Source organism: Calonectris borealis, chromosome 15, assembly GCF_964195595.1.
Source record: "Calonectris borealis chromosome 15, bCalBor7.hap1.2, whole genome shotgun sequence".
NCBI lineage: Eukaryota > Metazoa > Chordata > Aves > Procellariiformes > Procellariidae > Calonectris > Calonectris borealis.
In genome coordinates this window covers 18,106,134-18,122,327 of record NC_134326.1, presented here as the reverse complement: position 1 = coordinate 18,122,327, position 16,194 = coordinate 18,106,134, and the positions used below count along the sequence as shown (strand labels likewise).

Sequence of the window (16,194 nt, the reverse complement as noted above, 5' to 3'; positions counted from 1 at the left end):
TGGCTGGCCTCTGCCTGCTGTGGGGTTGCTCGGTGCCAGCTGCTGCAGCCCGGGGAGGTGTGGGGCTGCGGGGGTGCTGCCGGGGCGGCCGAGCGGGCTGTGCTGTGCCCTGCTTTTTCTGCAGCAGGATGGGGGGTCTGCTGGTAACCCCTCAGATCCACCTTCTCCGGGCTCCTGTGTCTGGGCTGTTTCGCAGGACAGATCCCCGGCTGGATCCTGCCCTGGCATCGGCGGAGGAGGCTCCTGGCGCTGGAGGTGAACCAGCCCCTGCTGCAGCTGCACACTGAGACCCCGCAGAGACCCCGCTGTAGCCCCGTGGAGAGCGTGGGGTGAGGAGCTGCCCCTTGCTGCAGTTCCCCCCCATCCCCTCCCCGGGGCTGGCAGCAGCGCGGCTTGCACGCCGGCTTGCACACAGCAGCTTGCACGACACGGCGGGTTTGCCTCGAGGTCAGTCCACGGCACCCATGCATCGCGCTGGTCCCCTTCCTGGCTGGCTGCCTGCGGGTGCTGGTGGAGGCAGCACTGCCCGAAGCTGCGGCTGCGCGTGGGGTGCCCCACCGGGCTGCGAACCCAGGAGCTGCGGGGTGGTGGCACCCGCGCAGTGAGATCCCCAGCAAACAGAGAGACACTGCCGCTCTCTTCGCTTGAACTGTTCCTCCGGGATTTCCACTGTTTATGCTGAAGTGTTTCTGTCCGGGAGCTGTCGCCAGCCCGCACTGCCCGGGGCTCTGTGCACGTGTGTGTTGTCACCGTAGCCCGGGCAGATGATGTCTGGTGACGGTCAGATCTTGCACATGTGCAGATCTCAAAGCGTTTTGCAGACCCCGAGGCTTCACCTCTCTCGTCCCTGGGAGGCAGGACCCGTCATTTTCTCCCATCGTGCCAAACGGGGAGCTGCCGTGTGGAGGACCGAAGAGGCTTGTCTGTATGTGCCTTGTGTCGGCACGCCCGCGGAGCAGCCGCCAGACCGTCGGTCCCTTTTGCACAGCCACGGGCACACGCACAGTAAGCAGGGCTGGAGGCATTTTCTTAAAAAATACCCAGAAAATGGGCCATGAAGTAGGTGCAGGTTTTTTGGAGAAGCTTTAGGGAACTTGCCAAACCCACGAGGGAGGAGCTGGTGGCTTCTGTCCTTGTGGTTGTCAGTGGGAGTGTGGTCCCCTCCCCAGCGAGGGGGCTGGGAACCCGCTTGGGGCGATGGGGTGCCGGTGCTGGGAGGGGACAGGCAGTGCCACTGCTGGCAGCCAGGCAGAGGTGCCCGTGAGGAGGGGGCAGGGTCCTGCGGTGCTGGGGACCCTTCTGTCCCTTTTCGGTGCCTGGGACCCTCCCATCCCTCTCTGGGGGCTTGCGGGGGACGCGCAGCCTGAGTCTGCCGTTCCCTGCCGCGGGGGAAGGAAGGGGCAGGAGTCTCGGTTCCTGTTGTCCAATTGAGCATTAAATATAGGCTATTAAGCAATTTTCTTTGCAGGAAGTGTAGAAATACCGCTCTGTGTGAGCACAACCTCTGTCAGACACCAAGAGCACTGGAACTTGCCTTGCAGTGTGTAACTGGCCTCATCAGCATCCTTTGCTTTCCCCCTTTGCAGCAGCGTTAACCCTTCGCTCCCGGACTTGGCAGAGGGTTTGACTTTCACTTGACCTGCCCGCAGCGTCCTGCTGCTCCTGCCTCTGTCCCGGTGCCCTGATAGCGCAGCTGAGCCAGAGCTATTTTTGCTTTTTCCAGCTTAAATAGCAAGCTGGCTGCAAAGTCAGCTTTGGGGGAGCCCCCACTTTCTGAGCCAGCAGTATAACTTCTCCCTGGCTGACCTGATCTTTCCAACACGCGCTCCCCGGCGGGCAGCAGGACCGGGCAGCAGGCGGGCGGGAGGGGTCGTCTGTCGCCTTGACATCTCATTTTGATGTCTTATGGTTCCCCTCTGTGTTCTGTGGTCACATATCCCAGCCAGGAAAAGCACACAGGTGGAAGAGTTGCAATCTCTTCTCAGCCCTGTATAAATTTTGATTTAAGGGAAAAGCTCCCAGCTGTACGTCTGTCCACGCTTTCAGGTTTCAGCGTACCGTACCTCTGCGGTCCCTTTGGGAAAGCCTGAAAATGTTTTAAACACTGAACACAAAGAGAGGGGGTGGTAGGGGTGTTGCACAGAGATGAGATGTCCAGCTGAGGAATAAAACTGGGGAAAGAGCTGGAAGCCAGTGACCGGGAGAGGGTGGCTCGCGGCAGGGCTGCGGTGCGAGTGACTTCCCCAAAGTAGCTGAAGCAACGTGTGCCGAGTCACCCGAACCGGGGACGCCTTAGATCTGACGCCTGGACCCCGGGGGACAGGGCTGCCCCGTCTCACAGCGGCGTGCCCGCGGGGGAGACCTGCATGCGGGGGCTGCCGCTCTGCAGACCTGGCTGGGACGGGGTCGTCCCCATTGCGCCCGGGGTGCTGTACGCGTGGAGGAGGGTTGTGAAATCACAATGTCTTCCTTCTATAAACAGCCTTTTTCAATAGTTCCAAATTCCTTTGGAAGGGGCTTTTTATGTAAAAATCAACCATTTCAGTCTCATTGCAGTAACAGCAACCACTTCCCAGAAAGAAGGTTTAACTCTCAATAGCTGAGGAGGAGGAGAAGGAGGGATGCCAGGGTGATCCGGGAGGACAGACAGCAGCGGTGCGAGGTGCTCCCTTGTGGCAGGGCTGCTGCGGGCTGGAGTAACGTTGGCTTCGGCTGGGTTTGGAGGGAGCCCCGGTGCCTGAAGGTGTGAGGCTGGGATGGGACCTCAGCCAGCAATTACCTGGCTTTCTGGCTGGTGGAGGGAGGAGGAGAGATGGGGGGTACCAGGGGAGAAGGAGACTGACCCCTGAGCCGGGCGTGAGGGAGGAGGGACGGGCAAAGGGGTTAACTGGGGCTGCTTCCAGGTTGCAGGCAGCTGCCCTCTGTCCTACTGGGAGCTGTCCCCTCTCCGCGCTGTTCCTGCAGTGGATGGTGAGGATGCGGTGGATGGTGAGGGTGCTGAGCGTGTCTCTGCTGTGCGAGGGATGGGTGCTGAGGTATTCAGCTCCAGCTCCCTCCTTGCCGGGACAGGCCCCTGCCGATACCTCTGCCTTCTGTGAGGTCTCGTCTCCTTCCATGTCACTCGTCCCCATCCTCTGCAGTTTTCTCTCCCATCGCACCCGGTTCAGGGCGTAAACCCTCTTCCAGGAAGAGAAAGTGCTCGGGAAGGGGAACGCTGCTGGGCTGCTCCTGGAAACGGTTGAGCGGGTAACCCTGTATCGCAGTAACGAGCCAATACATCATTTTTAAAAGGGCATTTTATTTAGATTGTTGGTTGCTGTAGCTACGCAGCTGGTCCTCTGGCATGCAGTGCGTGTGTTTGTTTTCTGTCAAGTGGACTTTCCCGAAGGGATTGTCCCGTCCCGGCCAACGCGGGTGTGGGAATGGGGAGCCATGGGAGGTGACGATGAGGAGGAGGACTGCGATAGCAACCCCCCCGCGAGACAGCCAGCCTGCAGAGGGGAATGAGTCACAGACGGGGGACCGTGGGGCAGGACGGTCCCTTGCTGGAGCAGAGGGGAGGGCAGGCGGGCACAGCGGGGCTTCAGACGGGGCGCGTAGCTGTTACTTTAGCACGATGTGTATTGACCGGAGATGGTAATTCAGGCGCGCTCACCGTGTGCTGCGGTGTGCCGGGCAGAGGAGCCCTGGCTGCGCTAGCAGGTATGCGGGCGTTACCTTGCAGGTGAGATGGAGATCTGCTTCGCTGCTGCTTGGCCGGTGCCTTCTCCTTGTGGTTTTGTCTCGGATCCTGGGTGCAGGCTGGCACGTGGCTCCATAGCGGCTGCACCCCGGACCCTCCCAAGGCGGCCGCAGCCCTGGGGCGGCAGGAGCTACTGCTTGCCCTCCCACCCTCCCAGTGTCTCAGCAGCTTGCGCAGGGCTCTTTTCACCTCCTGGGATGCCTCTGCACTTTCCTTGCTGCCCCTGGAGATCTTCAGTGCTCTGTGCTGCAGCCGCGAGGTGCGATGGGCGCAGGAAAGATTGATCGGCAGCAGGGCTGCAGGCTGCACACCCACGTCTGGGCGCCCCTGGGCTGGCTGCCGCTGCGCTGTCCCCGCAGGCATGTTGCAGCCTCGCTGCTTCTGCCAGCACCTGCGCGTCCCTGGATCCTCCCGGCCTGCCTGGCTCCTGTCCTTGCAGGACCGCCACTCGGTGGTGCCGGGACCCCGAGCTGGTCGCGTTGCTCAGGCAGAAGGATTTTTCTGGCTTTGTGGTGGTTTTCCCTGGTGTTGTGGTTGACTGATGAAGCCAGCCGGAGAACTTGGAAGCAAAACTTTCACAGCCCTTGGCGCAGCCTGGCTTTGACTCGTGCGCATGATCCGGGTGGTTTTACTCATGCACAAGAGGAAGCAGAAGTTTCTGTTGAGCCTTTGTAGGATTTTGGGTTTGCCTGTCCACAGCCCTGGGGAAGAAGAAGCCTCAGGAGCTGAGCTGGCCCACGGTGGGGTGAGCGCACCCTCCCCGCTTTCCCCATGCACCCCTGCCTGCAGCACAGCTGCAAGTTTGGCTGCTCCCACTGGAGGCCTTTTTCCTCAAAATGTAGATGAGAGGTTCAAGCTTTTAGGAAAACAGGATGCTAGGAGTGCGGATGGGTCTAACGGTGGCACAGGGAGGACGATGGGCCCCCTCCGCACCAGTTCCTCCCTTGCCCCCAGAGGTGTGGTGCGGTGCGGGTGCCCCTCTCTCCTTTTCTGGCCGAGCTTGCCACTAATTTTAGCATCCGCTTCGCCCCTGCGACTTGGCCATGTCGTTCAGCGAGCGGCTGCCAGCGTTCCTCCTTTATCGCTGTCGCACCGGGCATTATCTCCTTCTCCCTCTGCCTCTCCCTTGCCTATTTATAAGCGCTGTGGGCCATTGCTGACGGGTGCCACCGGCTCCGAAGGCTTCTCAGCTTCGCTCTGGCTCGTGCCTGGCCCCTGCCACGCGTAACGTGGGCAGGGTATCGGTGAGGCTGCGGTGTGCGGCAGGGAGAGCGTGGCTGGCAGCTGACGGTCAGTACAGAGCTGGGGGAGAGGAAATGGCTCCTTAAGTCATTAACGTCATCTTCGTTATTATTCCAGAGGAGGCAGGAGGCTGCCCGGTTAAAGTCCCCGAGCCCTCCGGCTGCCCCGGCGAGGGAAGGGGGGGCTGCTTTGCTGCCGAAAGCAACAGCACGGGCGTGCGGAGGAGAGCGGGGAGAGCTGCACCGGGGGGGCTGCTACCAGGCGGCCCCCAGCCCTGCCCGTCCATGGGGGTGCAGCCAGCCGGCGTGCCCAGAGAGCTGCCCAGGGGCTGTCCTGCTGCCTCTGGTGCCTTTCGCCTGCTTCACGCCGTCAGCACCCAAACCACAGAGCTGGAGCAAACCCTTCCCGCCTCCTGTGAGTCCCTTTTTTAAACCCCAGCAGGAGCACCCTGGAAGCTGCCCCGAAAAATGCATGGTCTGCTACCGGAGGTGCAGCCAGAGGCTCCCGGCAGCCCCGGGCACGGGCAGGGTGTCAGCGATGCTCGTTCCTTCGTCTGGGGAGCAAAATGCAAACGCCGTTTTGTGTGAACCATGCTTTGAAAATGTGGATGCTCCACTCCCGGGTCCCTGCGGCCGTGGCTCCTTGGCTGCTCCTTGGATAAGCCCCCGCTGTACTTTTCCACTGGGAAAGCTGCCGGCACTTTCCCTCTCCCTGCCTGCGTTTGCTGGGTGGTTTCCTGCTGCCTCAGGAAGCAGTTGTGTGAAGGCAGCCAGGACTGAACTGTGGGCAGGATTAGCCCCAGGGCTTTAAGCAGAGACACTCAGAGAACAGCTTTAATGCTTGGAGAAAGCTGTAAATTCCCTTATCCCATGGGGAAAGCAAAACGCTTGAATTCTTTTGTGGTTATCTTTTGGCTGTTGGTGTCTAAGAGGAGGGAACGGCCTTTGTGTGCACACGGATGTTTTCCACCTGTGCTTGGAAAGGAAACAAAATGCTGAATTTTTGGACTTTGAGTGAAGAAATGCATAGGGGAATTAGCATTATGTCTTCCTCACGCTGTCTGAGTGCCTGCAGTCCCTCGCGTTGCTCAAGTACAAGTTCTCCTCCAAAGCGGTGGCCTTGCGGTGCCCGGTGGCCTCTGCGTGTGCAGGGTTACAGGGCCAGTTCGAAAAGCCAATCCTGGATCCGCTCAGGTCACTACAAGTAATAACTTAATAGGATTCAGGTCTCGAAGAGAATCTGCAGCTTGGAAAGCAATAAACTCTGCATTATCGCCTGTACATGGTGCCTTCGTTCAGCAGGACTGGGAGCCTGTGCAGAGGTGCTGTCTCTTGGGGGACAGCGCGGGAGCTGCCCCGGCAGTGCCGCCCTGCATCACTGTTTGCCACTGCACCGTGGCACTGGGCATGAGCTCCCGCATGGTTCTCACAATATTTTGAGGTTTCATCTCCTGTAGTGTATTGTGGTGGGCGCTGGTTGGGACCCCGCAGACCCCCGTCCCTGGGGCAGGTGTAGGAGAAGGGCAGCTCTCTTGGGGGTTCCCTGGTGCCAGGGGAGCCCCATCAGATGGGTCCCTCCATGGGGACTTGCCGGCTGGCTTTACGCGTCTGCCTGCATCGTGCTGTTTGTTGGCTTTTTCCTTTTCTAACATCTGCGTTTTCCCCTCTCCCCACTCTCTCGGCAGACCTGTCAGCAGCCAAGCGCAAGTTTGCGGATTCCCTCAACGAGTTTAAATTCCGCTGCATCGGTGACGCTGAAACGGATGATGAGATCTGCATAGGTGAGTCCTGGGTGCCGGTGCCGTGACGCTCCAGACCCCTGAGCTGAGCAGGGCATGGGCGAGAAACACATGCGAGGATGCCAAGCGGCCCGGGAATTTGTCTGGGTACTTTCCTGCTATCTGGAAATGGCATATTTCTTCTGGTTCAACGTCAGCAAAGCCTTCCCAAGGAAATCAATTGTTGCTTCTGGCCTAAATCTAGCCCTGCCAGATAGGAAAGGAGGAAGATTGCCCGTTATCTGAAACCATCTGGATTATCTGGCCCTTTCCCATTGGAGAGCAGGGATCTGGAGATGTGGCCATGGCGAAATACACTGCAAGGGGCTGTGAACTGAAGGAGAGGAGCAGCAGCCTCGCTGCCGGCTGCAGGAGCAAAGGACCCGGCAGGCACCCACTGTGCCGACAGCAGCCAGCAGTGCAGAGCCTGGCAGCGCTCTCCCAACCGAGCCCGGCTCCACCACGGAGCTTCTCGTGGCGCAGGGCAGCAGCTTCAGCCCTCACTCCCTGTTATCCCGCTTCTGCCCCAGCTGAACTTTTAGAGCTTATTGTGCACATCATCCAGAGCCAGGAGAGCAAATGAGCTTTAGCTCTGATTTAACTTCGCTTATTTATTTGTGCCCAGTCTCTCAGCAAAAATAGCTTTCTCATCCAAGTCCCCTTGGTGCGATGCTCATGCTGGTGAGCTGCCACTCGTGCACCGAGCACGGCTGAGGCCCGTGCTGAGCCGTAGGGCTGATCAGCAACCGGCTGTTGGGTAGGGCGGCTTCGAGATGAAGGCGCAGTGTTTCTCTCTGGAGGTGGGAACACGGTGCTGGGGGTGCTCTGCTATCGGTTGCTTTTGTAGGGAATTGGAAGCCTTTCTGAGGAGAGAGCAAAGATGATAAAAAACCCCAAGCAATCAACCCCCCCTAAACCCTCCAAAATACAAACAAACAAAAAAACCCTGTTCAGTCTCTCTCTTAATTTAAAAAGAAAATAAAATGTTGTTAAATGCTGACCGTGCGGGTGTGTCCCTTCCAGCCAAATCTCTGCAGGAGTTCGCCACGGTGCTGCGGAACCTGGAGGACGAACGGATGCGCATGGTACGGCCCCGTCCGCCGGGAGCTGGGTGGGTGGTGGCACCGCTGCTGCCGCCGGCGGCTCTGCCCGCGGTGGGTGGTGTGGCAGCCGGGGCACCGTGGTGTGCAGCGGCTGCAAGCCCCAGTGCCCCTTCCCTCACCCATGGCAGAGCCGCAGGGGAGAGCAGAGGGAGGGGAGGGTGAACTTAGTGGGGGGGCACACTTGAAGAGCATCAGTAATGGTGTCTTGCTGGCAGAAAATGGTGCTGAAAGGGCTCACTGGGGTGAGGGGCAGGTTTGGTACAAGCCCCTCAGCCTCCCCTGGGTCCTCAGCCAGCGTGGAGAGGGTGAAGCGTGCAGGTTTCCGTGGGCTGCAGGAGGATTTCGGTGGGAAAGGCTGTTGAGCAGCTCGGGTGTCTGGGGCTGAGCTGGGCAAAAGGGCTGTGCCAGCCCAGCTGCGGCTGCAGCAGGAGCACGGAGGCAGCGGGTGAGCTGTGCCTGCCTTTGCCCGTAGATCGAGAACGCCAGCGAGGTGCTGATCACGCCGCTGGAGAAGTTTCGCAAGGAGCAGATCGGGGCCGCTAAGGTAAGCTGCTGCTGCACCGAGCCGCCGCCTCCTCTGGGAGCCCCTGCTCGGGCGCAGGAGCAGAGCCCAGAGCCATGTGGCAATGGCCGTGGCCGGAGTGGGCACGCTGCAGGGGTGGACCCTGCTGGGCATGGGTATGGGAGAAAATGGCTGCACGCTGCTGCGGGATGGGATGGGGATGATCCAGCTCCTGGCAAAGTGCCTCAATGTTCCCAGTTCACCCACAACCAAGTAATGTGCCAAGGGCCAAAAATCACATGCCAGTTGAAGTGAACTTTTTTTTTTTCTTCCTCCAAACCAGAATTAGCATTTTCTTAGAGGGGTTCCCAGTCACCTGAGCCCCCCAGTCTGTGCTCCCCACCCCTGGTGCATCGCTGGGCGGCTGCATGGGAATTTGGACAGCTTCTGGCAGGATGGGCAAGCGTGGGGAAGCACTGAGGGCAGCTGTGAGACAGCCTGGCCCCCCCTTTCTTTCCTGCCTTTGTTCTGAAATTAAAACCGCTGTCTGCGGCTCTTCTGTTGTTATAACAACCTGCTGCTGCCTGCAAGAAGCACATGCCGGCCTGGCGGGGCCGTGTTTGCATGGCAGCGGTGTGCCCAGCTCCCTGCTGGCATGGGAGCTGCGGCGGCACCGCGGTGCAGCCCAACGTGGCCAGGCTGTCCTGGTTCGCACAGCTAAAAAAAAGACAAAAAGGTGTGTTTCAGAAAGGAGCTGGTTATTAGCAGCTGTCAGTGGTGGATTTCATACTGGCTTGTTGGGGTGGTGAGGCTGGGATGAGAGGTGCAAAAGAAAAGTTAAGGTTGACATCCTTCTTTAATGCTCCTGCCACAAACAGCCAAATTACTGTGTCATTGTCCTGAGTGACACATAGGATAAGATATTGTGAGGGGTGGCAGGATGGGATGTGAAATTATGATGATGTGCTGGTTCGCTAGCACTTTCCCCGCTGTGTTGTCTTTGGGCCAGCCCTGGACCTGGGTGTTTTGCCGAGCCTTGGGCTCTGGGAATAGAGGAGGGGCTCCCCCAAGTCTTGGATTTTGGCAGCGCAAGCAGCTTTCCTGTAACTGCCTGATGGTCACAGGTAAAAGCAGCTTTGCTCACTTCCAGCTGATGCCCCTTGGCCTTGGTCCCATCTCGTGCTGTGCAGAAGGGGGTTGCCTCCCGCCCGGGACTCGCCCTGCATGATGCCATAGGGATGCCGTGGATCCTCATGGCTGCCCGGTGCCGTTGTGTTCAGCATCACGCTTTTTGTTCTCTTTTGTAGGATGCCAAAAAGAAATACGACAAGGAGACGGAGAAGTATTGTGGTGTCCTAGAAAAGCACTTAAACTTGTCTTCTAAGAAGAAAGAATCCCAGCTTCAGGAGGTGAGAGCAACCTCTGGTTTTCCATGTCTAGCAGTAACTGTGGTGAGCTTTTTGAATGCTTTACGCAGCTTATAGCATTTGTTTTCCTGGCTGTAAAATCAGAGAGATCCCAAAATGGATAGCAATCAAAAAGGAGAGAGAGTTTATAATTAAAGAGTGCAACAGAAAGGAACTGGTTCTGCTGCAGGCTTCCCTTGTGCCAGCACAAATCACGGATGTCTAGTTCCCTTCTCTGAAAGTGGCTGCACTGGCTTTGGGCTTCACGGGAGGAGCGATCAGGCTTAGTGCTTTTAAACTGCTTTAGGAGCCTATTACTGACTCGGGACGTAGTTAGCTGCTGTGCCAAATGCTCTTACTGGATGAGTACGATGAGTTCTCAATCACTTCTTCCAAGTTTGGAATTCCCTGCACTGGCCCAGAGCTGGGTTGGTCCCTGCTGGATGCATGTCCTGGCTTTTGGGCATGACGCCGGTGTGTCACTGCGCTGTTTCTGGGGGAATTGGTGGGCACAGGTGGTGGCTCCTGCACTGGGATAGCTCAGGTGGTGTTATGGTGCCCAGCAGAGTTGGGGACTCAAGAGAGCAGACCCATCTGTGGCACAAATAATCATCTTCCACCAAATCAGGGTTGAAGAAGGGTAAGAATCAGGGTTGACATGCCTATGAAGCAGCTTTGTCCTTGGATAGGTGTTCTGGGTTTGTAGATAACTTACCGTGTGGAAGCACCCATATGTCCCAGAAGATGGAGAGTCCCATTCTCATGGCTTTTAAATAACCCTTTAAACCTCTGTTTTTGTTCATGTTTGAAATACTATTGTGAGACACAGGTGTGGAAGGGTTTCTTTCTGGGGATGGAAGGAGCACTTGTGGCTGTCAGGTTGCAGCGGTGACTTTTAGAGGTGTGATCCCGTGCCCTGGCCCTGCGGGGCTGCCCCGGAGCCCAGAGCAGCAGGGAGGTGGGATGCTGTGCGGGATGTGGTGCGGGATGCAGGCGACGGCTGCATGAGGGATGCTGTGCGGGATGCAGGTGGTGGCTGCGTGCAGGATGCGGTGCGGGATGCAGGCAGCAGCTGTGTGTGGGATGCGGCTGCCGGTGCATGTTGAGCAGCGCTGGCTGCTGGTGCCATCTGCTGGCATTTTCCACCCTGAACTTTGACTTTGGCTTTTGCTGCAAAGGCAGGAGGGGGCTGGTGCCAGCTGGAGCCAGCTCCCAAGTTCAGGTGTTGGGGCCTTTTTCCCTGGGGCGCTAGGAAGCAAACACTGGTTTTGGTGGCTCAAGCCCCACCGAGGAGGGGGTGCCTTTGAAAGAGCAGTCCAGCACGTAGGTTGTGAAACGTGGATGTGGCATCCAGCGGCACGTGGGAGCACTCGCCCTGTCCGGCACCTCCCTGGGGGCTGCCCGCCGTGGTCCCTGCCTGCCAAGGGGCTTTCTGGGCAGGGGGCTGCAATCCCAGCAGATGTGCTGGGAAAGGTGCTGATGGGATGGTAGCATTTTAGGAAAGTTAACAGCACCCGTTTATGAGGAGTCTGAAGCTTCACTAGATGCCCTGATGTCCTAAGGGAAGAGCATTTGTGTCCAGGAGATTTGGTGTTTCATATTGCCTAACCTCTTCTTGCTGTCTACATCTGGATGATGATAGCGGCCACATGTGCAACCGCTGCGGCGAGGCGAGGAGAGGAGGAAACCATGGGAATTCTCTGTTGCTTTGGCTGTTGACCAATTAAATAACACAGAGACTCTAATCTGCCATTTAACTCCTGGCAAACTTATTTGATTGCATCATATTTTCTGCTTTTCAGAACTCAGTTTGCTGAATACCTCAGCCTGCGCACTGTGGGCACACAGCACAAACGCTGGTGGCTGCTCATGGGGAAAATGGGCCATTTCACAGCTGTGTCACACACAAAATCAGGAGTAAGCTGCTGTCCAAATGCAAGCGGGTATTTGCCAGCTGGGTTTTGCAGAGTGCAGGAGCGGCCGTATGTCCAGCCCTGACGGGATGTATGGTACAGCGTATCCTCCTCCCTGGAGGTCGGGCTCTGCCCTGGGCACAGTGAGGGTCACATTGGTGAGGGCACCCCGTCGTCCTCAGCTGGGACAGAGGAATTTGCCTCTTGTTGAGCAATGACTCGGTGGCGGTTTGTGCTGGGGGTGAGGCTCTTCGACCAGCTGAGTTTACTGGCGCTGAGGTCAGAGGGATGGTGGGTCACCCAGACCGACCTCCCCGTGGGCACCATTGGCATCGGTGACCCCCGGGTTGCTCCACGCAGAGCGTCACTTGCAAACGTAGCAGCAATGTGTGCCGGGGACGGCAGCCCGGGGATACCTATGTCCCTCACCCCGCTTTCAGTGCAGCAGCTCTGCTCCGCGTGCGTGGCAAGGTTATTTTTACACACTGGGATTGGGGCATATCCCTATTTTTGCTCACTTGGGCTTTACCTGCAAAGCAGAGGGGATTTGCTGTCTGCTGATCCGCTGAAGCGACACGCTCGCTGGAGAGGGTGGTGGGGCGCGTGTACTGCCCGGTTCGGCCCTGGGATGCTCTGGCCAATCTCCCGTTGTGGTGCTTTCCAGACAGCGGAGAATTGCCTTTTATTGTCAAGTATGCAGCGACTTCTCATTTTTCTCGCTTCTAATGCATGCTTTTCTACACAACTGTCAGGGAGGTGAGAACGTGAGTCATCAAAACCATTTTTTTTCAGCTGAAGAAAGAGCCTGTTCATGTGAATCAGGTTTATATTTAATTGCTCTGCCATCTGTCCAGTCCTGGACTGGGGTCTGAAGCTGAATTTGTTCTGCAGGGACACATTCCCATTAGACCCAGATGTTCTCTAGTCGCAAGGCCAAACGCTCCCGGTCAGTAGTGACTTTGTATTTCCTCTTTAATCTCCCTGGCGCTTGCAGGCAGACAGCCAGGTGGACCTGGTTCGGCAGCATTTCTACGAAGTCTCCCTGGAGTACGTCTTCAAGGTGCAAGAGGTCCAGGAGAGGAAGATGTTTGAGTTCGTGGAACCTGTAAGTGAGCGCTCAAGCCGCCTCAGCCTGCAAAAAATGGGGGAGCAGGGGCTTGCAGGGAGCGGGGCTGCGGCGCGGGGCATCCCTGCAGTGGGATGGCTGGGGGGCTCCAGCCTCACCCTGCCGCCCGTCCTTCAAAGGGAGATCTGGGGGGAGAAAGCACCCGTGTGAGCTCCAGGGTGCGGAGCCATTAGCTCAGTGGCCATGTGCATGCCAGAAACATTTCATTTTTGATTCTGCGGACATCTCTGTTGTGGTGGGCTGAACTGTGGGGCCTGCTGGCAATTGAGAGAAAAATAGGCTTGATTGTGGGGAAAAAAAATAGAACTGTAACGTTCACGAGGGAAAGAGTGCAGGAGCGACAGAAAAAAAAAAAAGAGTTTTCTAAGATCTACCTTTGCTCAGGTGCTAAGTCCTTTAAAGCTCCTCTGGGAAGTGCCAAACCTCCCCGGCTCTTTGCAAAGGTAATTCCTGCTGAGAGAAGAGTAACTCGGAGTTGGGAGAGACGCGACGCAGGGAATGGCAGCATGCTGCCTGCTTTTCCTCCCGGCTCCTTCCTGCACCTCCCAGCTCTGCTTTCAGTGACCCCAGGGATCGGTCACTGCAGGGAAGGGGGACAGAGGGGCCGAAGGGTCCTGGGGCGGGGGCTTGGCTTGGCTTTGGGTGAGGAAAGCACAGATTCGGCTTCAGGGTCTGTTCAGAGGAGGTTTTGAAAGTGAAATGAGGAACAGGGCATCTTCCTAGGGACTTCCTAGGGACGCCCCCGGGGCGTTGCAGGGACGCTTTCCCTCGGCAGCGGTTGCTCTGAAAGCGGCTGTGGGTCTCTACTGACCGTCTTGATTCGTTTTACCCCAACGCAGCTGCTGGCCTTTCTGCAGGGGCTTTTCACCTTCTACCACCATGGCTACGAGCTTGCAAAGGACTTCAGCGATTTCAAGACAGAGCTGACAATCAGCATCCAGAACGTAAGTGTGCCACGTACCCATGCCACTGTGCCGTGTGCCCATCGCCGTGACTGTCCTGCAAAGCAAAAGAACACTTTTTGATATATTTTAATAAAGGTTTTATTCTCCTTTTTTTGTGTGCCATCAAGCAAAGGCTTTGACTGTGTCATTGAAAGCGAACTCTTTTTTGTAAATAACGCTACATCGTATACACAAGCCTACATGGCAGTTCATTCCCTACGGCATACCAAACGCAGAGGCCCAGCTTTCCCAGGAGTCAGCCAGCGGGCAGACGTCGTTGCGCGCCCTGTGATTTTAGTGAGTGTTTCAAACCATTTTGCAAGTGTTTCAAAGCACTGTTTGTTCTGGGAAGTGCAGCACTTTTTGCTGTCCCAGTCTCCGGGCTGTGGAGCGGAGCCCTTCTGCCGGCTGCGGCCGTGGCCAATGCGCAGTTGATGCCCGTACGTCGGGCATGTGTGCAGGGCTTTGGCATGTTGGCATTGCAGCTTTGCTTTCCTCTCTTGTTATAAAATTACTCTTTTTCTCCCAAGGACGTAGACTGGTTTCATTCTTTTGAAACAACTTTTTCACAAAACTCATAATACAAACAACTTGCCAATTGTCGTAATATTTTTCTTTTAGCTTAAATCCAGGCCCAGGAAGAAAACCTGTCCTGTGGCTGACAGCAGGCTCCCCTGGTCCCATGTCCCACACGGGCTGTAGTGACCCAGCCCTGGGGTCCCACCCCTGCGTGGTGCCTCCTTGCTGCAGAGGAGGCCACGTTGGGTCCATGTGTTGGAGAAGACATTCCTGTTTTAATTTGCAGACAAGAAATCGTTTTGAAGGAACAAGGTCAGAGGTTGAATCTTTGATGAAGAAGATGAAGGAGAATCCTCACGAGCACAAAAACATCAGCCCTTACACGATGGAGGGTTATCTCTACGTGCAGGAGAAACGTAGGTGTCGGGGCGGTGGAGCTGCCTGCCAGGGCAGTGCGGCGATGGGCACTGGGGGAAGGTGGTTTATCAGGGCATGGGGCCCGAAGGCTAATTCAGCAGGCTACAAAATCCGTGAAGGAGAGGGATTGGCCCAATGGGTGGGATATTAAGGTGGGAATGTGGGAGCCAGGTTCTCCCTGGGAGGGAGAATCACTGCCAGTGCCTGATGAAAGTCTTTCCCCTGAACAGAAGTGCTTAATCCACTTGTGAAGTCCAACAAGAACCATAGGTACAGAAATCTGTCATGTTAAATGATAAACATTACCGGTTATTACTGGGAGGGCACTGAAACTGTACTAATTCTTTGGCTCGATGGGCCGAGCCCAATGTATGAGGTTCAACAAGGCCAAGTGCCGGGTCCTGCACTTCGGCCACAACAACCCCAGGCAACGCTGCAGGCTTGGGGAAGAGTGGCTGGAAAGCTGCCCAGAGGAAAAGGACCTGGGGGTGCTGGTTGACAGCCGGCTGAACATGAGCCGGCAGTGTGCCCAGGTGGCCAAGAAGGCCAACGGCATCCTGGCCTGTATCAGAAATAGAGTGGCCAGCAGGAGTAGGGAGGTGATCGTGCCCCTGTACTCGGCCCTGGTGAGGCCGCACCTCGAATCCTGTGTTCAGTTTTGGGCCCCTCACTACAAGAAGGACATGGAGGTGCTGGAGCGTGTCCAGAGGAGGGCAACGAAGCTGGTGAAGGGTCTGGAGCACAAGTCTGATGGGGAGCGGCTGAGGGAACTGGGGGTGTTCAGCCTGGAGAAGAGGAGGCTGAGGGGAGACCTCATTGCGCTCTACAACTCCCTGAAAGGAGGTTGTAGTGAGGTGGGGGTTGGTCTCTTCTCCCAAGTAACAGCGATAGGACGAGAGGAAATGGCCTCAAGTTGCACCAGGGGAGGTTTAGGCTGGACATTAGGAGAAATTTCTTTACTGAAAGAGTGGTCAGGCCTTGGAACAGGCTGCCCAGGGAAGTGGTGGAGTCACCATCCCTGGAAGTATTTAAAAGACGTGTAGATGAGGCCCTTAGGGACATGGTTTAGTGGGCATGGTGTGTTGGGTTGACGGTTGGACTCGATGATCTTAGAGGTCTTTTCCAACTTTAATGATTCTGTGATTCTAATAAAAACTGCATCTGCTTTGTAGGTCACTTTGGGACTTCCTGGGTGAAGCATTACTGCACGTACCAGAGGGAATCGAAGCGGATCACGATGGTGCCGTTTGACCAGAAATCTGGAGGAAAAGGGGTGAGTGCCGGCAGGCAGCAGGACTGCGTCCCGGGGGTCTCTGCTGGGGAGCACTGCAGAGCTGCCGGCTGCACGCTCTCCCAGGGCTCAAACTGAACCATTTTTAGCAAGGTGACACAAACGCAAGTGAAGTGGGTCAGATTCATTCCCGGCTGAGCGGGTGCCATGTGGGGAATTAACTCTGCACCTTGTTTAAAAAAAAAACCAATCAAAAAACCCCCACGAAAACC

General features: G+C 56.8%; 1 protein-coding gene across 8 annotated transcripts in view; it reads left to right on the top strand.

Moving 5' to 3' along the window:
- Positions 1-16,194, top strand: part of ARHGAP26 (Rho GTPase activating protein 26) — a 153,400-nt gene that overhangs the window by 16,039 nt on the left and 121,167 nt on the right. For 7 of the 8 annotated variants that reach the window (XR_012675994.1, XM_075164469.1, XM_075164470.1 and 4 more), the window contains exons 2-9: positions 6,669-6,764; positions 7,785-7,846; positions 8,337-8,408; positions 9,674-9,775; positions 12,680-12,790; positions 13,651-13,755; positions 14,561-14,690; positions 15,864-15,964. Coding sequence is in view for 7 of the 8 variants with exons in the window: in XM_075164469.1 (XP_075020570.1) it covers positions 6,669-6,764; positions 7,785-7,846; positions 8,337-8,408; positions 9,674-9,775; positions 12,680-12,790; positions 13,651-13,755; positions 14,561-14,690; positions 15,864-15,964 (779 nt within the window). In the remaining variant the exon portion in view is untranslated. The remainder of the gene's footprint in view (positions 1-6,668; positions 6,765-7,784; positions 7,847-8,336; positions 8,409-9,673; positions 9,776-12,679; positions 12,791-13,650; positions 13,756-14,560; positions 14,691-15,863; positions 15,965-16,194) is intronic. The other variant, XM_075164466.1, reaches the window with a different exon arrangement.